Source organism: Canis lupus, chromosome 13, assembly GCF_011100685.1.
Source record: "Canis lupus familiaris isolate Mischka breed German Shepherd chromosome 13, alternate assembly UU_Cfam_GSD_1.0, whole genome shotgun sequence".
NCBI classification, from domain to species: Eukaryota; Metazoa; Chordata; class Mammalia; order Carnivora; family Canidae; genus Canis; species Canis lupus.
Window position 1 is genome coordinate 22475735 of NC_049234.1, and position 26971 is coordinate 22502705.

At 36.9% G+C, this 26971-nt stretch overlaps 1 protein-coding gene across 2 annotated transcripts in view; it reads left to right on the plus strand.

Annotated features, from left to right (window-relative positions):
* The window catches only part of FAM91A1 (family with sequence similarity 91 member A1), a 42757-nt gene extending 24777 nt beyond the window's left edge, over window positions 1-17980 (plus strand). The window contains exons 16-24 of one of the 2 annotated variants that reach the window (XM_038555450.1): window positions 910-1058; window positions 2683-2817; window positions 2943-3056; window positions 6872-6944; window positions 9172-9321; window positions 11290-11394; window positions 11869-11992; window positions 13233-13302; window positions 15051-17980. In XM_038555450.1, coding sequence (XP_038411378.1) covers window positions 910-1058; window positions 2683-2817; window positions 2943-3056; window positions 6872-6944; window positions 9172-9321; window positions 11290-11394; window positions 11869-11992; window positions 13233-13302; window positions 15051-15236 — 1106 coding nt within the window. In that variant the 3' untranslated portion in view covers window positions 15237-17980. The remainder of the gene's footprint in view (window positions 1-909; window positions 1059-2682; window positions 2818-2942; window positions 3057-6871; window positions 6945-9171; window positions 9322-11289; window positions 11395-11868; window positions 11993-13232; window positions 13303-15050) is intronic. The other variant, XM_038555451.1, reaches the window with a different exon arrangement.
* Window positions 17981-26971: the final 8991 nt, after the last annotated feature.

Here is a 26971-nt window from a genome sequence, read left to right on the forward strand (position 1 = left end):
CTCTTAATTATGCATATGCTAGAGTGGCCTCACATTTTGCCGGTAGGATTTCCCCTCAAGCTGGCTCCAGTTTCCTTGTGCCATGCCTCCATCTTTTAAAAAAATTTTTTACTTTTGGGGCAGTTTTTTACTTTCTGGCAAAACAGTTTCCTCTTGCACTTCTGTCTAGTCCTGGAATCAGCCTTTCTCCTGGTAGGAGCCTGATCTCTTTTTCCTGGAGTGTGATGTTGAAGACCAAAGGCCTGGTGCTAGTTGTACTCACTGCTTCTAGACCCTTTGAGCAGGCCACATGGTTTTTGATTCATTCTTGCTTGAGAGGGAGAAGGGCTGACTTGGTTTCTCTCAGTCTTACATTATCTTTTTAGAGAACAAATAGGACTGGTATTTTCTGAAAGGATTACAAATGGGAACACTTAAAATCTATTACATGCTGAGTGAGTTTGTGCTTTATGGACCAGCAGACTTGGGCACATATTGTTAATGAGGAACTCTTGTTCCTATACCAAATTCAGAACTTGGTGGTGAAGCTCTTTGTAGAAAACAGAAATTGAGGGAGGCCAGGACACTGTTTCTTTGTGGCACATGGTTCTTTCTAATATACCACTGCCCTGGGGTGGCTGGAGATGGAGAAGAAGGAAGATAGAGCAAATCCATACTTTTATCGTAAAAGTAGTAGCTTCATGAAACACCAGTAGACAATTATCTTCCTAGACCAGGGAATAAAGACTGTTGGCTTTAAGTCTTAAAGGGCCTGAGTTCCTGTTTCCAGGGAAATTTGACACTGTTAATAGGGGTACTCTGTCTATGAAAACAATGTTTAAACACTAAGGTAGTTACCAATATTTTGTCTTAGATGTTGTGTCACATCATCAGTCTTTCATTTTGTGTGTGTGCTTGGTCATGATTCAGGTTTTCCTCTGGATCTCTTACGCTGTGAGAGCCTCCTTGGTCTGGACCCTGCAACCTGCAGCCGAGTTCTCAACAAAAATTACACACTGCTCGTGTCCATGGCTCCTCTCACCAATGAAATCCGGCCTGTGAGCAGCTGTACCCCTCAGGTAAAGAGCCATGTGAAGTATCACCAGTGCTGTCATTTCAGACGTCCTTGAGGTGACTTGATGAAGAGGTTGACTGGTTTATCATGTTATTTTTCAGTTTGCAGATGCCAGATATTAAAACCAGTAACTCAGAAAGCACTTTTGTATTTTATGCTGTTGAAAGATGTTCGGTTCAGTTTGTGAGGTGTGAGGGTAGAAATGGTATGTTTTATTCACGCATCGTCTAGCAACTTGTGATACATTGAAGTTTTCATGATGAATGTGGTGTTTTATTAATATCTTTTAAAGACTTTATGTGAATGAGAGTGCACGTGCGAGTGGGCAGAGGGGCAGAGGGAGAGAATCTCCAGCAGTCTTGGCTCTGAGCAAGGAGCCTGTCGTGGGGCTCATTCTCAGGATCCTGAGATCATGATCTGAGCCGAAACCAAGAGTCAGATGCTCAACCAACTGAACCACCCAGGCGCCACATTGATGAACGCAGTATTTTAAAGAGAATGTTTTGGATGCTCTTAAGGAAGCCTGGATTGCCTTGAGGGAAAAAGTCAATTTAAATTTAAATTTAAAGAGAATGTTTTGGATGCTCTTAAGGAAGCCTGGATTGCCTTGAGGGAAAAAGTCAATTTAATTAGGAAGAATAAGAGGCTTCTATGATTGCTAAATAAACTGGAAAGGAAGGATTATGTTTAAAAGCTAAAACTCTAGTTATCTGTAAATTGACTTGTGAACATTGCTGCTGGCTTTTTACTTTTTAAAAATAAATCAGTTGTGTATTTGTGTACTTAGCAAGGACATTGTGGCCTGTGCCATTTTCAGAGGGGATCATGTCACTGTTCTTCAGTGCTACATCCTACCTGATTTTCCTAGATGTGCCAGGTTAATGGTGTAGGAGAAAGGAAGGGATCCTTATACAAGGTTGATTTTATTGCTTTGTTGTTCTAGCTGCTTTGGTGAGCATACCTCCCACACCCCCAAATTTGTCCTCTATTCAGTGGGAGTGGTTATTGATTGGCATTTACCAGCCTTTTAAAAATAATTTCTTGTGTACCCATCCCCGCAACCATCAACACCATCCCATATACATACTTCCTCCTATTCTGTAACACAGCTTCTAGGCATTAGTAGGAGTCCATGAACTAAATGAATAGTAAGGTGGATGGAAGGTTAGATAGCCCCTTTTGTGAAAAATTGCATGTGATTAATGACAATTACTAACACTTTGGAATAGAGCTTATTGTATGACAAGTGCTGTTTTAAACCTTTCTGAACAACCTTATAGTGTCTTTATAAGGTAGATATTTTATCACCACATTACAGGAGAGTAAAGTGAGGCACAGAGAGTTTAAGTGACCTTCCTAAGATGATAGAGCTGAGACGACAAAGCCAAGGTTCAAACCCTGGTGTTCTACTCGAGTTCATTCACCCAATTGCAGTGGTAAGATGTGCTTTCTCAGTTTTAGGAAAACATTTAAACTGTTTCAATGGAGCGTTTGAAATTTATTTTTATAAGGATAGTAGCAGTTAACACGCGAGGCTTAGCTTTTGCAAAACTATCCTGGGTCCCTTGTGAGATTTGGCTGCCTTACCTATGTATTGAAACTTTCTCTTACCTGCTTTGTGATTACAGCATATTGGACCAGCTATCCCAGAAGTCAGTTCTGTCTGGTTTAAACTGTACATTTATTACATCACTGGTCAAGGACCACCATCTCTTTTATTGTCCAAAGGTACAAGACTTCGAAAACTACCAGACATATTCCAGGTACGTTGTGTGAGGTGTGGTTTGAGGAGGATAGAAATTGGTAAACAACATTATAGTGACCTTCTTATTTTTTTTTTTTTAATTTCTAAATACCATTTTATCTTTTATTCATTTCTTTTCCATAGGGTTATGATCGATTACTAATAACATCTTGGGGTCATGATCCTGGGGTAGTTCCTACATCAAATGTGCTGACGATGTTGAATGATGCTTTGACACATTCGGCAGTTTTGATTCAGGTACTGTGGCTTTATTTGAAACAACCAATTTTGGATTTTGATTTTAAAGATGACAATTTGTCTAGCTTTCTACTGAGTTGCAGTCGGATGTAATTTGACATTTGTAAAGCTGAAATGTAAGAGACCAGATGTGGGTTTTTGTCCTGGCGTTTGTCTGGCAGTGTGGGACTCCCAGAAACAACACAGACTTTGTAGTTAGACCCAGCTTTGGATTCCAGCTTCCTCTTTTGCTGCCCGTGTGGCTGTACTTAAAATAGCTCTGTTGAGCTAGAATTCACTTAGCATACAGTTCACCATTTTAAATTGTACAACTCAGTGGTTTTCAGTGTAGGCACAGGTGTCCACAACCATCACCATGCTCATTTTTAGAATATTTATATCACCTCAAAAGAGAACTCCTGAACATTTAGTTCTCACTTCCCCAATTCCCCAGCCCTAAACAACACTAATCTACTTGTCTCTCTAGAATGCTTATTCTGAGCCTTTCACATACGTAGAGTCATGTAATACATGGTCTTTTGTCCCTGGCCTCTTTTACTTTGCAAAATGTTTTCGTGGTTCATCATGTAGCATGCATCAGCCTTTCATGATTCAGTACTGCATTCCTTTTTACGGCCAAATAAGAGTCCCTTGTATAAATATGCCACATTTTGTTTTTCCATCCATTGCTGGTGGACATTTGGATTGTTTCCACTTTATGGCTCTTAGGAATAATGGTAGTCACTGCTATAAATGTTCATTTATGGGCTTTTGTGTGACCCTGTTGTCATTTCTCTTAGGTAGGTGGCTAGGACTGGAAGTGCTGGATTATATGGTAGTTCTATATGTAACTGTTTAAGGAATTTCCAGACTGTTTCCCAGAGTGGCTGCACCATTTTATATTCCCACTAGCACTTGGTATTATCTGACTTATTTTATTATAACCCTCCTAGGGTGTGAAGCTGTATCTCATTGTGGTTTTGATTTGTATTTTCCTGATGCCTAATGATGGTGAGCCTCTTTTCATGTGCTAATGAGCTGTGTGGCATTTCAGAGATACTTATGCTTAGTTTCTGGCTTGTAAAATGGAGATGGCAATATTTATTGTATAGCAACAAAAAGTGATAGTAGCAGCTAATGGTGAGATAAGCAATTTATAGTCCTATGATTGTTGAATGAAACAAGACTGTGTGTGAAGTGTGCAGCACGCTTTCTGCTTCATAATAGGTTCTCAATAAGGATTTCATTAATGTATTCCACTAACAACCATTTGTGCCATATTCTGTGCTAATTAACGGGGATATACAAATAAGACACAGTCCCTGAGTTTAAGGGATTTAAGTCTGTTGGAAAATGTTGCGTTAGGTGTCAGTTTCAGTTTTTTTTCTGAGTGCTGAATAGGATTATATACAGTGCAAGCATTAGACAGAAGTACCCGATTCAGCCTTGAGGCAAGGAGAAAGGCTTAAGGGACACTTGTTAGAATGAGACTCTGTTTATGTATAGAAGGATGATACAGAAGAGAGCCAGGCCAGGCAGCAGGAATAAATCTCTGGGCAGAGATTTTTTTCTTTTTCTCCACTGCTACTTCCCTAGTACCTGAACAGTGCCTGGCTCAGAGGAGGTTCTCATGAGTGTTTTAATGTAGGCAGGCCCTGGCATATAGCGTACCTTGACTGTTTTGCTATAGAGCTTAGACTCTACCCTATAGATTGATGGTAGCCAGTGAAAGGTGCTAAGCAGAGGATTTATATGGTCAATATGTTTTGGGAAGATCAGCTTGGAGAGTATGCTGAGACTGATTGGGTGCGGTAAGATACCTGGAGCAAGAGGTCCAGTTAGGATTTAGTATAGGAGTCCCAATAAGAGGTGAAGACAGCCTAGATCAGAGAAGTGGTAATAAAAATTGAAAGGAAAAAATGGATTCAGGAATTATTACAAATTAAAATTAATAGAATTGATCAGATGTCTGAGAAGGACATGAGAAGAGGAAGAGAATGTTTCCCCGGATATTGGCTTATGAAAGTGGAAGAATGGTGATATCACTACTTGAGAGAACAGAGGAGGAAGAGCCAGTTGATGGGGATCAGATGATGTGTTGTGTTGGGGCCTGTTGAATATAAGGTGTCTGTGGGACGTTTGGATGGTAGAGCTACCTAATCAGTAATTGAAAATATTTTGAAATCCAAACAAAAGTTGAACAGGAGACACTGACTTAAGTGTCTGCATCAGCACATGGAGGTACTTGAAGCCATGAGGGTTGATGTGTTAGCCAGCAGGGAGGAACCCCTAGCAGGGCTTAGTGGTGGGAGATGACATCATGGAATGGGTTAGGCGTGGGCTTGAGTCAGTCTGCCTAAATTCAGATCTTGATTCTACCCTTATTAGAAGTCTTGGGCGATTTCAGTAATCTTGAATACCTTACCTGCAAACTAGAGATTTTAACGGGATTCTGGCCTTATAAGGTTGAAACGAATGACTGACTTGCATAATCCACATGGTCCTGCACTTAACACATAGGAAGATCTCAAAAGACGTTATGTATGTATTGGTAATGGTAGTAGAAGCAGAGGAGTTTTAAAATGTTCATTACAGAGTTTTGTTTTTGCTAAAAAAGAATGCCTCCTTTATTAAGTTTTATGGAAGAAATTCACCCTGCTGGAACTTGTAGCAAAATTAAGATTTTGATTAAAACCATGCTTTCATTATAAAGTCTTGGTTAGGATTCATATCATAACTGTACCAATGAAGTAGAAGGGAGCTGTCCAAAGAAATAATGTTCAAGTTGTTATATGAACCATCTAAATGAGTGCAATTTTTCTCTGAAATGATTTTTTTCTTTTATGTCAGAGTACTTTCAATTTAAATGACATGTAGAGTTTTTTTAAAGGGAAAAATATATAGCTCCCCAGTGTTAACTTAAATTTTCTATTATAACAACACTAAAGGCACATAAACATAAAATTAAATTTTTCATGCTTATTATTCTTGCACAGTTGCAAAGCCATAACAAATTTAGGGATTTAAATGCAAAAACCCTTTAAAACTAACAGAATTCAAATGAACATTAATTGAATGCAGGAGATAAAAATAAATCATTATTTGTAGCATGGGAGTGGGGTGGTGAGATTCAGATTTTTTTAAATTTAATTTTTGAATTGGTAGAACCTACACATGATTCAGAAATAAAACATTATTAAAAGATACACAGAGAAAAGTATCACTGCACTTCTAACACTGCCCCATTTTTCCCATTTCTCCTCCAAATCAGATACATTTATTGGTTTCTGCCAATACCCACCTAGAATTTCTTTATGCATGTGTGAGCCAGTGCACAGTATAGTCCCATGCTTTTTTCACTTATCAAGTAGAGACCTTTCCATTTTGGTTCATAGGGAGCTTCTCCCTCTCTCTCTTTTCTTTTCTGCAGCTGCCTTGAAAATAACAGCCATTAAGTTATTTAACCCCTTTTGAGGGGCTTTTATAATTATATAATTTTGAATATATGTCACTGAGTGCAGGTTTTTGAGTTTTGCATTCCCAGTTCATGATATACCAGCTGATGGATGATGGGATTCTTTTACCACTTTCCTCTCTCAGAACAGCAGCTAACCCTTGTGTGAGTGTACTTGACTTCAGTCTTATAAATTAATATGCACTTAAGATGATCTTTGCTTGCTGGAGAAAAATAAAAAATTGTTGAAAAATTTTTTAATGGAATATTAACATAGAATATATCATTACATGGCATAGTCTTATTTATTGTTTGATTACCTGTTTGTTCTTGGAAATACAGGTTTCTTGTATACCTTTCAACTGTGTTTCTTCATGTTTAGGGGCATGGTTTGCATGGGATAGGAGAAACTGTCCACATACCATTTCCATTTGATGAAACAGAACTACAAGGAGGTATCTTACTTTTGAATTATATCTGTTTGACTTCTTTATCATTATTAATCTTTATCAACAGTTTGGTAGAAAACGTAAGAAGTGAATTCTTAAAAATTTTAAGTTCTAGGGTCTTATCATGTGGCTTTTAAAGAGTATTGGCAAAGATGGGGGTGCCTGGGTGACTCAGTTGGTTAAGCATTAGACTCTTGATTTTGGCTCATGTCATGATCTCAGAGTCATGAGATCAAACCCCACATTGGGCTCCACACTCAGCAGGGGGTCTGCTTGAGATTCTCTCCCTCTACCTCCCCCTAACCCTGCTCATGCTCACGTGCTCTCTCTCTCAAGTAAATAAGTCTTTAATAATTAAGAAAAGGAGTATTGGCAAAGGTAGTTTTCTGTCATGTGCCTTTTCCCACAAAGAACTAGTAGAATAAGACTCACTTGGGACCTTTGAAGGAAGACTAGTCTGCCTTTGAGATGAAGTATATCAGTGGGTCTCTGCCTACCTAGGTGGAAGACTAGGTTTTCTCTCTGTTTAGACTTTCACATGTCTTTTATTGTTTATTTATTTGGAGGCAAAGGGAGAAGATAATTTATTGGGAATATTTTATGCAGAGAATGTTGATCTCCTTCCTCCCCCCAATGTTACATACTGTCCCTCCCACCTTCCTGCAGCTTTTTTAGGTAATTTAGAACTAGATGCCAATGAACATGTGTATGCTATTTTACGGTTCACAGAGTACTTGCATGTATTTCCTCTTTCAGCATCTGATTTTGAATTTAAATGTTATTTTTGTTATTAGAGAGGATTTGAGTTTGAGCTAAATTAAGCTAGTTAGAATCAAGGGAGAAGGCCCTGTTTAAAGTTATCTTTTTCTAGAATTGGATGTGAGCTATAGTGCATTTGATGAAAGATGCTCACAGAATTTTTGTTAAAAGCAAATTTATTCTTTATTTTGTTTAGTATAGAAGATAACCTTTTCTGTATCTGGTTAAAAATGATACTCATATAGCAGTTCTGTTTCCTACTTCATGTAAAACTGCTGTTCTGTAATCTTGTATTTCTGGTTCTTAAAGCCATATTGCTTGAATTTTTAGAGAGCAGTAAATGGTTCAAGTAACCTAACTTGCATTAATTTGTTTTTTTTCTTTTTTTAAAATTAACTTATATTTGTATAAGAACTTAATATTCTTCCAAAATGATAGTCCCCACTGTCCCTTACTCCACCAACGTCAGGAAAAGGAAGATTTTAAAAAGATCTTTTTCCTTCTTACATTGCTAGACTGCAGAAATCTCCCGTTTGAAATTCAGTTCTCTCTTTTGCCTGTTGTGAATAAATGTTCATGAAATTTGGAGAAGAGGGACACCTAAGTGGCTCAGCAGTTGAGTGTCTGCCTTTGGCTCAAGGCGTGATCCCAGACCTGGGATTGAGTCCCACATCAGGCTCCTCACAAGGAGCCTCTCTCTATGTCTTTGCCTCTCTCTGTGTTTCTCTCATGAATAAATAAAATCTTTTAAAAAAAAATCTGGAGAAGAGTTTTTCTCTTCCAAAAAACAGCCTCTTCTCAGAAATAAGTATTTCTCTGCAATTAAACTTTGCTATTTAATCCTTTGACACTTTATAAATTCTGTGGGGGAAAATATCCACCTGAACATATAGACTAGTGACAACAGGATCTTCAAACTATAAAATCTCAAAAGCTGATGAATAGCTCTTTTGCCTTGGAAGATTATTTTATGAATTATAAAAGAAAGGAATCTTCATATTTGAGTATAGAGCACCTTTCAAAGTTAATCTATTTATGAGTACTTGCATAATATTTAATTTATTAAGGATATAATTTCAAGTACATTTTTAGCTTTAGTTTCAATAGGAATAATTTTACTTCTAAAATTTTTTCAAAAATATGTATTTAATACTTTCCTGGCAGAAGCCCAACAAGTAAGCATTCGAGGCAGAATAAAACCACAAAGAAGCCTAGAGAATTTTGCCACTGACTGGTCCTATTTGCTTTTACTTAGCAGGTAATTTGTTTTGATACAATAAGTGCCTCCTGAAGGCTATAAATGTATATGTACGTCATCCTTTTACACTCACAGGTAGTTGTTTGTTGGAACCAATGTCGATAAAGTATAAAAGTAATTCCCAGAATTGTTTAATAAGAGTATATTTACATGTTTGATATCATGTTATGTTATAAAACTGTTTACTTATAATGTGATGTCACTCTTTCTTCTTAGAGTTTACTCGTGTCAATATGGGCATTCATAAAGCTTTGCAGATATTGAGGAACAAAGTGGACTTACAGCATTTTTGTGGATATGTCACCATGTTGAATGCTTCTAGCCAGCTTGCAAACAGAAAACTCAGTGATGCTTCTGATGAGCGAGGTCAGCTCACAGTTGGGTTCTTTGAATTAAGATCACTGTATTGAGTTGATCACAATCTTAATACTTAAGAAGCAGGGAGACTTTTGTGGGGATGTTGAATTATTTAATACTTGGTATTTTTTCACGAAGATGAGACACTATTCTGTGACATCCTTTGGATAAATATCAGTTGTTTGGATGGAGAAAATACTAAGTGCCCAGCTAAAAGGCTATCGGCCTGGGGTTGGAGTTACAGAATGGTTGTGGGGTGTTAGCCCTCTAATCTCTGCTCCATGTCTATAGGCTTTCAGTTACATAAAGGACAGCTTCGAAACTTCAGTCTCTGTGTCACGGTCTTTCCAGAGTAGAACTAACAATTTTTCCTGTTGAACCATTCTCTTTCTGTCAAAGGCACCACTGTCTCATCACCCAAGCCCAGAATCTTTGTCTATTCTTTCTTTTGCCATGCTTCCCCTTAGTTTCCACGTTCTGTGATTAGTCTCTAGATGTCATCTTCTGTCTTCCCTTCTCTCTCTTTAGATTCCTCGTGACTGTCATTCTGGTCTGTGTCTCGATCCTTTAATCATGAGTTGTCACAGTCCTTTCCTGTTCATTAGCCTTCCTGACCGTATTCTCCTTCTGTCTCCAACCCAGTCTGCACGTTGTCAACAGCTGATTCCCTTTTTTCTTCCTAATTAAAAAATGTGTTTTCCAGTCACCTTCTCTCATATACTGATTGTTGCTGCTCTGGCATAATTTTGGCTTGTATGTGGCTTTGGAGCCCATGGTTCCAGCTCTGGTCCATAACTCTAGAAAACCATACAGTTCTGACATCTGTCATTGATTGATTATATTCCCTGAGCCTTTTAGCGTGAAATCTTGAGTAAATATGATTGATTACTCCCCACCCATCCAGTGGATTGGATTGGCTCCCTTTGAGTTGAATATTCATGCCTGGTCCTTTGCCTTTGGCCAGAGGATCTGACTTAATTTTAATAGTTGGCTGCCACGTATCAGAGGGCATTTTCCAAACAGATGTATGGATTACGCAGTCATTACAAATCATGTCTGCTACAGTCATGTTTTATTTCTTTCATCCCATAAACATTTATGCAGTATCTGCTTAGGTACTGGAAATATAGGAATTACTGAGACCTAAGGAATAAATAAAACTCTAGGAAGGGAGACAAACCAATGAATCAGCCTGCTTTGTACTGTTAAAAGTCTGCGGTGGAGCTTGGCAACAGCTTAATGTGCTAATAATGTAGGACTGAGAAGGCATATCTCAGCCCAACTGAGCCATCAGCGAAGGCTTCTTAGAGAAGGTAAAGTTTGAACTAAATTTTGAAAAATGAGGATTTGGGTACATAAGAGATGAGTTTATTTGGAGGGTAGCAGCCTTTCAGGTGGAGGGAGTCAGACACTCAAGTAGCTCTTGATCAAAAGAAAGAATTTGTTGGTAAGTAGCAGAAAATGAGAGTTGAGAAAAAGGTTAAGATCAAGAGATCTTGGAGGATCATATGTACTGGAAGATATGAAAAGTCAAAGAATTTTGAGGAGGAATGACATCTGATTGCACATTTCCATGGGGATGGAAGTGACTTTGGGAATGATCTACGTGAAAGGCTAACCTCTTGGTCTGCCTTTTGAGTCCTCATTTCTTGGGCCAGGGTTTTACCACTTCAGCACTGTTTGCATTCTAAGCTGGGTAATTCTTTGCTGCGGGGGCCTATCCCATGCATTGTAGGACGTTTAGCTTTCCTAGGTAATCAGTAGCATCCCTGTCCCCTTTCATGGCAACTGCATAGGTCTCTAAATGCTGTCAGAGGTCTCTTGGGGGACAGGATTGACCCTAGTTGGAAACAGCTGCTTTAGGGTGAATCTCTATTGTCATTCTTGTTGCTTAACGGCTTTTCTTCTGTTAAGGCTATTGAATGACTTGTGCCAATTACAAGAATCCTAATATTGTGTATGTCCTTTCATTGGAAGGAGAACCTGATTTGGCTTCTGGTTCAGACGTAAATGGGAGTACAGAGTCATTTGAAATGGTCATTGAGGAAGCAGCTATAGACTCAGCAGCAAAACAAAACTCTGGTAAGGCTTTAAGAATTATCTTCAGTTTTAGACTAGTTTCTGAGATTTAACTCTTCTGTTAAATCATTTGGGTGTCATTGTTTGCTCTGATTATCCATAACCTTTTAATAAGTATTCACTAGGAAACATGCTTATATGTTTAGGATAACAATGAAAGTGTCATAAAAATACGACCTGAGAGTATTTCATTTTTCCTGTGTTAAATTCTTTCATGTTGTAGATGTCTTGCAATGTCTTTCTTGGGGTGGTGGGGGTGGGGGTAAAAGGCCCCAGAAGCATGTACACACTCAAAAAAGATTCTTTACTGTTTAGAGATTCACTGACTTCTCTGAATCCTCTCCCCTATTAATAAGCCTGTTGATGGACTGCGGGGGCTGAGAGGAACCTGAAAATTCCTGGACCTCAGTTAACAGACCCTGGTCAGTCATAATATATGTAAATACATATGTGATTAATAACTATATCATTTTGTAGTTGCTACAACAGAAGCAGATTGGGTTCCTCTCGAGCTGTGCTTTGGAATTCCATTATTTAGTTCTGAATTAAACCGGAAGGTTTGTAGAAAAATTGCTACACATGGCCTTTGCAGAAAAGAGAGGTGAGGGTTTATATTCATTGTCATCTTTTCATCTATGAGACTTCTGGTGCTCAGTTGCTACATCTTATTTTCTTTTACTTCACACATGAGCATGGTAATTGCCTTGTGTCTATTTGTTGATTGAATAAAGATTGCTAGTTTAAGGATTTTTCTATATTTTTCTAAATTAAACTTCAGCACCTAAGAATCTGACACATGCAGACATTGGGGGGTACATGTTTTGGTTAATTTTAAGTATGTTAACTTAGTTACCCAGGTTTGGTGAGAGTGTGATAAAAATCACATGCTTATATGAGATTCCCTTGTGCACTTCTGTCATCCTGAGCAAACACACTCAAGTTATGTCATGTAAATAGTGATTATCTCTTTTGGTGCAATTATAGCTGAGTTTATAGATTTTCTTCAGCTTCCACGTTTTCTAAAATGAGCATCTATTACGTATCAGAGATGACGTGTAGGTTTTATCTCACATGCTGACTCTGATCCATTGGGAGGAGTTGCTAAGAGGCAGTAAAATTTATGTGACTGCTGAGCAGAGAGGAATATCCCTGAATCTGATTGTCTTGGTAGAGTGGCTGGGAGAGCCGATGTCCAAAGGTCTCCTTGACTTCTTTATTTAAAAAAACAAAGTTGGATAATAAGTAATCCATCTAATTGGCTTAATATACTTTATCAGAAGATTGAAAATACCTCAATTGACCAATGATTTCAACAGTTCTCTGAAAGTTATCTACATGAGTAAAAAAGTAGAAATACTATACAGATTTAAGATGGCTACCATAATTGTTACCAGTTTACATATTTGAAAAATACTTGATTTAAGTGGGTTGATGTATATTAAATCTGTTAGACTTTTTACCCAGGTGTATTTTAAAATTAATTGGGGTGTTTGAAGTTGGTATTATAATGGTCATTCCTGTCTGAGTTTTCATTTTAAACATTTTCTTTCATTTAACATTTACATTTACTGATAGTTTAAACTTTTCCTAATAGTAACCTCTCAGTTTTGGTTTTATACATGATTTTTTATTTTAAAATGGTCTTTTTATGTACTGTTTAATATTATTAAACTGGCAGAAGTTTCATTGATGAGAACCACTGAAACTTTTAAAAAAGTTTATGTGATTAAACAGAATGTATTTACATATATAAATGCACTTAAATTGTTGAAATTAAACTCTTGTGAGATATTAGTTCTTGTCATTATATTTATTTTAAACTTTTTACCCTTGTTTTTCAGCCTTCAGAACCTCTTACATTCCAGTAGAAAACTGTCTCTACAAGTCCTTAACTTTGTTCACTCATTCCAGGTAACAAAACTCAAAAAATCCAAATGGTATTTGCATAGAGCGATATAGGATGCAGAACACTTTGACGTTTGTATTGAGTCTCCACAGTAATGAAATAAGCACTGATTTTAATTGATTAAGATGCTGAGCTTTAGGAAGTTAGTTTTCTTGCATGTGATTTCACTGTCCAGATGAAGAACGTCTAAAGCTGAGACTCTGTTCTGTGCCAGTGTTTCGTTCAAGAGAAATTGTGTTAAGCATCTACCCCATGGGCCATGCATCATGCTAGGTGCTAGTTCTTGGACATGATACGCTTCCATTAACTGCAGTGGTTCTTGGTTGCTGAGAGGAGGCTGTCTGTTTGTGGTGCAGGCCAGTGCTTTAGACCTTTTGTCTTCCCCCTTCCCCAAGAAAAGAAAGGATACTCTGTAGACTTGATTTGTAGATAAACTTTGGGAATGGAGTATTTCTGTTCAGAAGATGTGATCCAACATTATGAAATCAGTGTTTTGGAGTTTTGTTTCATTTATTTTAAATACTTGAGTCTACTCTATACCAGACCCTTTATTAGGTGCAGAGGGAGACACTAGTGGAGCTTATAATGATGTTTGAGACTGTAAATAGTCAAGTAAACATTGAAATATATAAGTAATGACAGATTTCAATGGGTATTTTTGAAGGAGCCAGACTCCTTGGAATCTGATGGGATCTAAAGGGACCTAATTTAAATGGACAGAGATGATATAAAAGCTGAAACTTCTAAGAGATGGAAAAGAGTGTGCCATGCAGAGCTTGATAGGAGCAAAGGTCCTGTGTGAGGAAAGCACTTGGTGTACAAGGAAAGGAAAGAAGGCTGGTGTGGTGGAAACCTTGTGAAAGTGGGAGCGGGGGAGGAATAGTGGCAAGAGGTGGGGCTGAAGAGGAAAGGATAGCAGAGCCTTCTAGAGTATATCAAAGAATTTATATTTTATGTTCGAGTGAAAAGATAAATTATTAAAGACTTTTAAACAAGAATGATATTATTTCTGATCAGCTGTTTTAAAAGATTAGTTACCATTTGAAGAGCAGATTAAGAAGGAACAAAGCATAGAAGCAAGACCAGGTCGGAGACCACTGTCATAGCCCAAGTGAGAGTTGCTGGTAGCTGAGCTCCCTTTTTAATTAAAAATACCCCCAAATTTTGCATGTATCCATAGTAAAGGTTTATTATACATATGTACTGTTAAATCAATAAATTATGTGTATTATAAAACATACACAAAAATAGAAATTTTGTAAGGATGCAGTAGTTGGTAGAGGATTTCTAAAATTTTTATAGCCCCATACCCAACTTTGGAGTGAGTACCCACTTTGGAGACCACTGGCCTGGAGTATATGCTGGTGGGCTACAGGGAATGAATAATGTAGGATATATGTTGGAGTTAGATTGCTAGAACCTGGTGATTAATTCAATGTGAGGAAAAGATTGAGGGTGTGGTGAAGAAGGGAGGCGTCAAGAATGATTCTCCAGTGTCTGGGCTAGCATGATGTAGGGAGTAGGGAGGGCTGGGGAGGAACTTAACTGGAGAGTTAGGGTTTTGGACATGGTAAGTGTGGAATGGATGTCCCTGAGTAGTTGGGGTTTGTGAGGTTGATCTTTGCGTCTCCCACGGTGCTTTGTGTTCCACAAACATCTTGGGTCATCAGAGTCAGTATTTATAATGAACTGTATTAAATTATTTGGTTAAGTGTTGAATCTAGGAATTTTCTCCGGTTCCTTGGTCTTTTAGGAAGGTGCTTCAACACTGGATGTTCCCACTGAGGCCAGCTTTTCCAGTGTGCTCTCGCAGTCCTCCTGTGCTGACGCAGGAGTTCCACTTCCTGCAAAGAACTTAATCTTTAAAGATGGCATCTTATCAGAATGGAGTGGACGGTCACCTTCCTCGCTTCTTACTGCTAATCTCCATTTGCAATAATTCGGTTCCACCATTTGTTGCTCACACTTTCTGCCTTTTTTCTTTCTTAACGTTAGCTTTATAGTGCCAGCCACTAAAAAGCATCCTGCTGCTGCAGTGCAATTCACGCCCAACCGATGTTAAAAGATTGGGGAAACATGTTCACGTTTTTTCAAGTTTTCCTCATTATTGCACCTCCTAAGGCAACAAAGAGCTTTTTAGCAGCCTGCACTGTATTTTTTACCTTGAGACAATCTGCATTTCTTTTATAAAACTGAGGATATACTTTATAGGCTTTATGATGACTGTTATGTTTATAAGCAGTCACTATGAATATTGCAGTGGTAATTTTATATGTTAGTTTATCAAACATAAATCTTGTTTAATTTTATATTTTGTTACCTACTCTCTAGGGGATCATGGAAGAGGTGGAACTCTTCCTCTGAAAAGGCTTCTTGGTACTTAAAGTAGCAAAACTATAAAACAATAAACATCCAGTTTTGAGAGATGATATGATGGGGCATTAAGAATTTCTGTGGCTATCTGTAAATTATGTACATGAGTTGAACATTGTTGAAAGTATGTAAATCAGCATAGTTATGTATAATTTAACCTTGATTTATAAGATCTTAACTCAGACTATGACTATACATTGACATCTCATGAGAAGCTTTGGAAAACATTCTATTTTTAAACCAACATTTGTATGTGGACTTCTGTTGTCACTCACTTTGGGCTTTATATTTTCATAGAGTCTTTATGGAAAAATAGAATTTATTTTCCACTCTTGTAACTGTGGCTGCTGCACGTTTTCACCCAGACTGATTTTTTGTTTAGTAGCTTTACCAATGAATTGTTATGAAATTGAATTTGATGTTTTGAAACCAAGGATTGTGATTTTATAGGTTAGAATTACCTATTAGAGGTATTAAGGCTATGTCTTCTGATCAGAAACACTTTGGTGATAAACCTCCTTTGAAGATATTCTTAAGCAATCTGGATCTTAAATTTATGTGAATAGTTTTGGAGGAACTGATAAAGAAAAATTGAGTAATTTTAAAATGTTTCTTGAGTCATTGATTCTTTTAGATCTCAAATGTTAATTAGAATAATTGGAATCACTTTCTAGATTTTTTAAGTTACCTTCCTTGGGAAGTTTGTGCAGTGTTATAGTTTAGTGTAGCTCTTCTCATAGGATAATGGTTTGCTTGTTTAAAACTGTAACCAAACTAACTGGTCAAACAACATATATCTAAAACATTTAAAGCATTAGAGAATTTGGGAATGTTATAACCTAAACATTTTTGCTGATAATTTTGTTATTTATAGAATTGGTATTTGTGTATTTAACATACTACTGGAAATATATGCCTTTCTTAAAACTGTTAACATAACCATTCATTCAATACAATGGCCTACCTATAGAATTGAATATCTTGGAGCAGGTTACCTGTGGCACACAGTCAGTGCCGTGTTTTGGGTAAGTGCAGTAACGTTTCGTTTTCTACTTTGTCTTATATGAGGTAGAAATCAAGTGTATGTTATAAATGTTTGTCTGTAAAAGGCAAAATACATACTAATATTAAAATAATTTCTTATGACTGTGAATCACTCATTTATTTTTCCAATAATTGATATTGTACATTCCTAGTACTATTAGGTATGTATGTAACTTCTACAGTTTTTCAACCGAAAGTTGTAAGTATTTCAACTTGATCAGGGCTCTTTAATCTCATTTTCATTTGCTTTGTTTATATTAACTGTAGTTATTTTATTTATTCCTGTATTAACAATCTAAGCCTACTGTAATGACATGTACACTAATAAAGAATCGAATAATTTGTAGTTGGCAGTGAACCCAGTTGGTGGTGAATTGAAAACTTAAAATATGGGAGTGATTTGCTGCTATATTTCCTTTGAGAGATAATGGGGAAAGAATTAGAACCTAATAATGATCATGAATTTTAGGGAAAGTACTGGAAAAACAGGTGGACAACTCTGGTTTTTCTCCTGTGAATGAGGAAAGGTTCTGATTCCCAGTTGAAAACCTCTCATAGTTTTAAGGAGGGAGAATCTGCTTTTTAGAGCTGTTAGTAAAATGTGAAAGCTGCTTTTGTGCTTTGCTTTATGAACTTGGCTTTGTTTCATCCATATGTTAACTCATCTCCTAATCTTAGAACTGTCGATCCCATTCAACAAACCGTTAAATTTTAAGAGTAGACTTTATTTGCCAAAGAAGACTTATGAAAGAATTTTAAAGTAATTTCATTTGGCTTTGTGCTACCTCCCTTTCTGTTCTCCCCTTAATGTCCTTAAACCATGGGATACATTCTTTAGAAACCAAGAGAAAAAGAAATATCAAAAAGGACACAGAATTTAGTATGATACACCTCCCAGGTGGGTCTAAAGGAATGCAACTTTATGTCGTTTAAAAACATATCTGATTTTCTCGATTCCTTTCTTTCATTTTAAATATGTAATCAGCTGGTTTTATATTCATTTTCTGGAGAAATACCAGGTTTTTTTACTCGATGTTGTCAATCTTCTCTGCCATTCATTGTTTCTATTTTATGTTCAGTGTTTCAAATACAGTTTGTATTTAAAGATTTTAAAGTACCAAAACTCTGTAACTGAGTACAGTGGATTGTTTTCTGGTATGATGTTAATATTCTACAACAAAATGTATAAAGTGTTGTCAATTTGATTATTGACACATATAATATGTTTACAAATAAACTGTGGTGTTGATCAAATTACTGCGAAAATGTGTACATAATCTGTAAGTTCCTTTCTTAATATTAAATAGAGCCATGCTTTCAGTGCTGTGGCTTTCCTGTACTTTTCTTTAATGACCTTTACCTTTTCATTGCAGATTTATAGGAAGTTTCAAATTTATAGGAAAGTTGCAAAGATAATCCAGGGATGTTTCCTACACCTTTCCCCAAGCCTCCCCCAATGTTACCACCTTTTAAACTATGGCCTATATGTGAAAACTCAAGTTAACCTTAGGATAGTACTATTTACTATACTATGGACTTTATTTTTATTTATCTGTTTTCCACTAATGTCTTTTGCTGTTCCAGGATCCAGTCCAGGACACCACATTGCATTTATTTAGTCATGACCTTGACTCTATGAAGAGTACGGGTTAGTTATTTTGTAGAATGTCCCTTAATAATGGGTTTGTCTGATGTTTTCTTGTGATGAGATTTGAGGTTATGCTTTTAAGGAAGGATAGCACAGACGTGATGTGCCCTTCTACACTATATCATAATCACAGGATACACAATGTCAGTAAATATTACTGGTGATATTCCTTCACTGGCTAAGTTGGTGCCTGCTGGGTATTTCTATTGTATTTTCCCACTTTCTATACTTCTTTTGCCTTTGGAATTGAATTACTAGGTCTAACCCACAGTCAAGGGGAGGAGGTAGTATCTGTATATATTATTTAGATTTTTTTCTTAAATTTGTTCCTCTTTCCTATTTATTTGGTCCTTTGTTTATATTAGTATGTGAACATGGCTACTTTGTATTTTAGGTTAAAATCTAATCCTATTATTTATTGTGTAAATTGTTTCAACCTTGGCTATTGGGAACTCTTTGAGGTTGGCTCTTAAATTCTTTTGACATGCCTTCATCTTTTTTTTTTTTTTTTTTAAGATTGTATTTTTACTTTCTGGCACTGCCAGTTTTCCCTGGATGTAGGCCCTAGAATTAGCTATTTCTTCAAGGAGCCCTAGTTACTTTTATTGGAGATTGGTATTTAGATACCAAGATCTGGGTGTTGCGTGTGCTCACTACTACCGCTTCTAGGCTTTTTCAGTGAAGTGTGCTAGGAGATTCTAATATGCATACTAACCAATATATAGTGTACGTTTCTATAATTGTTTCTAGATCTATCTGTATATATATTAAGTTCAGTTATACTCACTGAACCAGCACTGCAAGTTTCATTCTTTGTGTTTTGCCTTTGTGTTTATTTGTAACTTACTTCTCTGAGAGTGAGAACCCTGGCTTCTTTATCTACAATTTGTTTGCTTATTTGTTGAAACTTACAGTACTTATAATGTGGTTTCAGAATAGTTAAGTTGTACCCCGTGAGAAAAATGGCCAACTGTAGTATAGTGTCCAAGTACTTGTTTTTTGTCCTTAGCCTTACGCTATCTACTCAAAGCACCATTTTCCAAAGTAACTTAAGTTCAGCTTTTATTTCCCACTTCCTTTGTTAAGGTTATGTCATACATTTGTGAAACACTTTCACACTGTGCCTTCCATCTGGGGTCTCTTACATCCCAGTTGAGTTTTCCGTACCACAAAATTCACTCTGTATAGGCTTTGATAAATGCGTGATTATGTACCCACCATCTCAGTAGTATACAGAAGAGTTCCATCACCCTAAAAACTCCTCATTTACTCACCACCCCCACCCCGCCCTTCACAACCACTTTCCTGTTTTTTATTCTGTAATTTTGCTTTTCCTGGGACGTCATGTAAATGGGATTGTGCAATTTGTGGCTTTGTAAATCTGGCCTCTCTTGCAATGCAGAATGCATTTTAAATTTGTGTTATTGTGTGAATCAGTAGCTCTCCTTTGTATTGCTGAGTGTGATTGGATGGATGTATCAAGGTTTATTTTATCATTTAATGGTCATGACATGCAGGTTTTTAATATAAACATAATTAGTTTTGCTGGAAGTGGAATTGCTGACTCATTTGGTAAGTGTATATTTAACTTCTAAGAAACTACCACACTGTCTTTCAAAATGACTGCCATTCTGTATCCCACCAGCAGTGAAGCAGTGGTAACTCTTTGTGACCAAAATACTCATTTCCTTTTGAAAAATGATGTTGAGCATCTTTCTTTTCATATGCTTATTTGCCACCCATGTATCTTTGCTGAAGTGCCTATTCAGATCTGTTGTCCATATTTTAAAAATTGGGTTTTATTGCTGAGTTTTAAGAGTTACATATGTTATTCTCCTTTGTCAGATACATGTTTTGCAAATGTTTTCTCCCAGTCTGACTTGTCTTTTCATTCTAATAGTGTCTCTTAAAGAACAAAAAATGTTTAATTTTGACGGAATATACTTTATTTTTTTTAATGGGTTGTACTTTTAATGCTATTACCTGAAGAACTCATCACAAACCCAAGGTCATGTAGATTTTTTCCTGTTTTCTTCTGAAAGTTTTATAGTTTTATGTGTAGGTCTTGGACACATGTTGAGCTAATTTTAATATATGGGGTGAGATGTTTTTCAAGGCTTGTTCTTGCATATAGACATCCAGTTGATAGAGCACATTTCTTGAGAAGAGTCTCCTTTCCTCATTGAATTGTCATTGCACCTTTATCAAAAATCAGTTGATAAATATGTAGAGAGAAGGTAGATTGGTGGTTACATGAAGTGGAAATGAGGAGTGAGTGCAAATGGACATACATCTTTTTGGAGTACTAGAAATGTTACCAAAAGATAATTGCATTGTACACTTAAAACAAGTGAATTTTATGTGTAAGTTATAGTTCAATAAAGCTGTTTTTAAAAAAATCAGTTAACATTTGTGCGCGTGTATTTCTGGGCTCCCTCTTCTGTTCACTTGATCAATGTGTCTGTCCTTTGAATACCACACTGAAAGTGAATAGTAAGAGTCCTCCTGACTTTTTTTTTTTTTTTAATCGATGGATTGATTTTGGCTCTTTCAGTTCCTTTGTCTTTCTTTTTTTTTTTCCTCTTTCTATATAAATTTTAGAATCAGTATGTCAGTATCTACACACAAGCTTTGCAGGAATTTTAATCAGTTATTTTGAATCAGTAAATCAAACTGAGGAGAATTCACACTCTAACCAATATCTCTCCCATTTATTTATATATAACTTGGGGGGGAGGGTGAGTGCTGTATTGTAGGTTTCAGCATACATAAACTACAAATTTTGTTAGATCTTTTGATAAACACTTCACTTTTTAAGCTTTCAAGTTGAAATTATTCATTGCATATATATAGGAATATGACTCACTTTTGGATATTTTGGTTTTACTAAGTTCCCTTAGTGAAATTTTTAGTAGATTCTTGGAGATTTTTAACATAGATGATTATGTTGTCTCTGAATAAAGATACTTTATTTTTAATCCTATGCCTTTTACTTCTTTTACTTGCATTATTTCACTGGCTAAAACTACCAGTATAACATTGAAGAAGAGTTATGAGAACAGACATCTTTGCCTTGTTCCCCCATTTTAGGGGGAAAGTATTCAGTATCTAGCTATTAAGAATGATATTCACTATAGATTTTTAAATGAATGACAATTAGGTTAAAGAAATTCCCTTCGAGTTCTACTTACTGAGAAAGTTTTTTTGTTGTTGTTTTGTTCTTGTTTTTATCATGAATGGCTGTTGGATTTTGTCTTTGTATTCAATGAAATGATCATATGGTTTATTTTCATTTAGGCTCTTAATATGGTGAATTACAGATTACTTTTTGAATCTTTAATCAGCTTTGTATTCTTGTTATGATTTCAACTTGATCACAATGGCTTATCCTATCGCTGGATTTGATTAGCTAATATTGAGTATTTTTATGTCCATATTCCTGAAAGATATTGATTTGTGGTTTTGTCATATCTTGGTCTGATTTTGGTAGAATGTGCTAGTAAAACTTTCTAGGCCTAAAGTTTTCTTTTTTGGACCATTTTGAACTACAAGTTAACTTTCTTTAATCTATTTAGGTTAGCTATTTTTTTCTTGAGTGAGTTTTGGAAGTTTGCATCTTCTGGTAATTCAGTATTTCAAACTTTTCCAATTATTACTATATTTGTGATGGTGATCTTTGATCAGTGGTTACAACTCACAGCTCACTTGATGGTTAGCATTTTTTAGCAACAAAGCATTTTTAAATTAAGGTATGTACCTTATTTTAGACAGTGCTATTGGACACTTACTTATGTCCAGTGTAATTTAAACATAACTTATATATAGGAAACCTAAACTTTAATTGACATTACTGCATTCACTTTATTGCAATGGTCTGTCACTGAACCCACAGTGTCTCTAAGGTGTGCCTGTTCCCTTATTGTCCTTTCAGTCAGTGGGTTCAGAATAAGAAAAAAAGATGAAGTGAGGTAAATTCCAAAGAGAAAATGTTTGAGAATTGCCCAGAACAGATGAAATGTAGGAATCCAGAGGTACAGGAATCCAGTGCATATCAATAATGAATTTAGGAAATAATCACATCACAAAAGTACTTAGAGAAAATATTAGCTTACATTGTGAATCCAGCAAAACTGTCTTTCAGCCACAAAGGTGAAAAAGATATTTTCAAATACAAGTTACTAAGTTTATCATTAGACTCACCTAAAAAAAAAAAAAAAAATCAAATAAAAGTGAATTACTCCAGAAGAAATCTCTGCAAGATGAGGAATGCTGCACAAAGATGTTGATTAAAGTGTTGATTAATTTTTTTCTGAATAAAAATAAAAATGTTTAATTTGGGAGAGTAAATAACCAGGACTAAAATCCTAAAAGATAATGGCATGTGAGTCAGGAGGTGTTTTACACACAGTTAAAGCACTCTGTTTTTTAGAGAGTAAGTAATATTCTTTGATTTGCACCCCTAACACTTACTGTACATTTACTACATGGCAAATGTGGTACTAGTTTTTAGGGATGGATCAGTGAATTAAAAATTCTGGACGTCATAGAGTTTACATTCTAGTTGGTGGGGACAGTAAACAAAATAGTAAAACACTAGAGGGTGGTGATTCTATAGAAAAAAGGTCATGGTGAGAAGGGTGGGAAACACTAAGGTTTGGGATTGCAATTCAGTAACTGGTCAGAGAAGACCTCAGTGAGAGGGAGACATTTTTTTTTTTTGAGAGGGAGACTTTTAAACAAAGACCTAATGAGAATGTGAGCCATGTAGACATCTAGGGAAGAGTGTTGAAGGAGAGGAAACCACCATTCAAAGGCTCTCAGAAGCATCCATGGCACGTCCAAGGAACTTCAAGAAATGAGATGAGACTGGTTAAAAGGAGCTAGGGGGATTGCTGGGTAGATTTGGTAGCAGGGGAAGACAGAATGTTTGGTATCTTATTGGCCATTGTAAGCACTTGGACTCAGGTGTGAAATCACTAGGTTTTGAGCAGAAAACCATCCAGTGTGACATTTGGTCGCTGAGTAGGACGTTGAGAATAAATGAGGGACAAGCATGGAATTTGAGTATGTGCAACAATCTATGTGTCAAGTATTAATTGCTTTGGTAGAGATGGTTCATGGAAGTATTCCATAGAAGATGGTTCATGGAAGTAGCTAGAAATGATTTGGATTATGCATATAAAGTATGAGTAACACTAAAGGAATAGAGTTTATAACTTTGAAACCAGAAGAAGGGAAAAATGGAATTGAGAAGAAAAAAGGAGGGGGGAGAGAAGAAAAAGCAGGCCAAATAAAAAGCAAAAATATGGTGAAACAGCCCAAATTCATAGAATCATGGTACACATAAATTGACTAAATTTACAAACTTAAAAAAAAAAAAAAAAGGAACAACCAAATTGTTAGGTTGACATCTATCCTGTTTCCCTCAACCCTGTCAACTTGATGTTTACGGGAGCCACCCTAAAAACCTAGAGATGTGAAAGGGTTAAAAATGCAATAATGGAAAAGAGATACGGAAACAGGTGCCAAAGAAATCTGATATTTACATAAGACAAAGTACACCTTAAGACAAAAAGGACTACTGATACCGAAGTGTGTCAGGGTTCCAAATGGAAGCAGATAGCACATTAAAATTAGGACCATTTAAGGAGCATTCTTTTACAAAATATAAACTGATATTAATGAGTTAGAAAACAAAAATACAAACAGAAGGTCCATTGCCAAAAAACAAGTGAGATTAATCCTAAAAAATGAAAACAGCATTAGGAATTAAGGGGTCATCAACATAGATCCAGTAGAGTTTTAAAAGATAGAAGAATATATGATGGGGCACCTGGGGGGGCTCGGTTGGTTGAATGTTGGACTCTTGATTTTGGATCGGATAATGGCCTCAGGTGTGTGTTGAGGGTGAGGGTCTGCACTCAGCTGGGGAGTTAGCTTGAGGATTCTTTTCCTCTGCCCCTCCCCCCAACTCACATGCATGCACGTGCTTTCTCTATCTAAAATAAATATATCTTTAAAAAATATATACGACAATTTATGCTGGTGTAGATTTGAAAGCATCGACAAAATTTTTAAAAGTATAACTTAGGGCAGCCCCAGTGGCCCAGTGGTTTAGCGCCGCCTTCAGCCTGGGGTGTGGTCCTGAAGACCCGGGATCGAGTCCCTTGTTGGGCTCCCTGCATGGAGCCTGCTTCTCCCTCTGCCTGTGTCTCTGCCTCTCTCTGTGTGTCTGTCATGAATATAAAATAAAATATTTTTAAAAAAGTATAACTTAGTAAAATTGTGATTTAGGAAGAACCCAAAAGCCTGAATAGTCCTATAATTGTTAAATCAGTGATTTAAAATCTTAGGAAGAAAACATCTACTCTAGATAATTTTATAGGTACGTTCTACCAAACTTTTAAAGAACAGATCATTTCAACTTAATGCAAGTTTTTCTAGTAAATAAGGAGGGAATACTCTCAACTCTCAAGGCTAGTATAACCTTGAACACAAAGCCACAGAAGAATGGACCAAGAATGGCCACCTGCAATCTCATCTCACCCATAAATATAGTTGTGAAAGTGGAAAATATTCAAAAGATCGCAAGTTGAGTTTATTCCAGGAAAGCAAGGCTATTAATCTATTAATACAATACATCTCACCAAAATTTAAATATTGTATATGATCATTTCAATAGATGCAGAAACTGATTTTGATAAAATGCAACACCCAATTAAAGACAAAAAGGGACACCTGAGTGGCTCAGTTGGTTGAGTCTGGCTTTGGCTCAGGTCATGATTTCAGGGGTCTTGGGTTGGAGCCTGGGCATTGGACTCCCTGCTATGTGGGGGGTCTGCTTCTCCCTCTACTCTGCTTGTGCTTGCTCACCCTTGATCAAATGAACAAAATCTTAAAAAAGAAAAAAGGGCAATGATGTTTTTAGTGAGTTGAGAGTAGAAAGGAATTTTCTCAACCTGATAAGATCTACCTACCAAAAACCTACAACAAACATCATTTTAGCGGTAAAGTGTTAGAAGCATTCCCTTTGAATTCAGCAACTAGATTAGGATACTCATAATTCCTACTTTCATTAAGTCATGTGGGAGGTTCTAACAGTGCAGTAAAAAAGAAAAAAGATTTGGAAAGAATGAAAGAAATAGCCATTATCCACAGGTGAAATAACTTTATATAGAAAAACGAATTAACCTAGTAGATAATTAGAAATAAGCGCAACGTGGATAGATGTATTATCACAGCTAAAAATCAGATGCCTCCCTATTCCCTGGGAATAAACAAAAATATTTTTAAAGGTATTCAATGGCAAAACATAGTTCCTAGCGATGAGGCTGTAAGAATTCATGCAGCACTGTGATGAAAACCTTCTTTTGTCTATCAGGGTTTATGTAGAAAACAAACCACATTAGTTATTTTAACAGAGGTAAGTAAAATGGAGTCACTAAAACAGTTTTTTGGGGAAAAAGGGAAACTGAGAAGATAGCAGAGGTAGTAACTGCAGGAACTCTACACCCCCAGGTCTGGAGTAAGCCTGGAATGAGCTTGGCGTTGCCAGAACCTAGAAGCACGAAGGAGGAGCCCTCCAGAGTCGAGAAGCTGACCGCTAAGGAGCCCGTACCACCGAGCTGTGGCCAGTGCCCCAGGAGCCGGGAGGAGGGCCTGTGTGTTGCTGGGACTCGGATTCCGAGGTTGGAGCACTGCCTGGCTGAGGGATGCTGCCCATGGTGTGGTAGCAATTCAGTTTCCCCTCAGCAACCAGGGTTACCTGACCAGTTCAGTGACCCCCCGATTATTCTTTCAGTGACCTGAGAAGTCCAAGGGGGCCAGGTGGGCATCTCAACTGCTGGTCCAAAAGAAGCTTTGCTGTGCTCCCTGGAGGAAGCATTCATTCCTCCCTGGGAGCCTAAAATCTCCAGATGGAAAGCAAAAATGCTGTAAATGCTTTATTCATGTAGTAGTAAAGGGAGCCATGCCCATTCCCCCTTCTTGACTCCCAGGCCTTCATATTCTGAATATGGGAGAGATGATGTGCTCTTGGAGAAGAGCTTTTTGGTGGGAGCTCTTGTGTACTGCTGGTGGGGTAAAAACTGGCACAAGCTTTTTTGGAAAATAATTTGATACAATCTTGCAAAGTTGCGTATTTACGTATCCCGAAATCCAGCAATTTTAGCTCTAAAAAAATCTTAGAAGACAAGTAGCATTGTTTATATTATTTTTAATAGAAAAAAAAGGGGAGGAGGTTAAACAGTCCAAAAGTCAATGGAAGAATCAACCAATGATGTATTACATTCCCATGTTGACCTATTATATAGAAGTGGAAATGATGGAGCTGGAACTATTAGTGCCCCTTTTAAATGATAACATCCATTTTATAGATGGATACAATATGTTCTAGTATCCTCAAGAGGATGTTACTTCTAGTTTTGATATTTTCTTCTGCCCTCTACGTTGTCTCTTTTTCTCTGAGTTCCTTTTTTTCTGTTTCTGCTTCTGGAGGTTTTCCTGTAAAGACTGCGATCATGTATGCAAGGGTGGCCATCGCCCAGAAGGTTACTGGGACAGTGCATGCACAGGTGGGGCTTGTTGGCTGGTGGGACTCACTGAAGGAG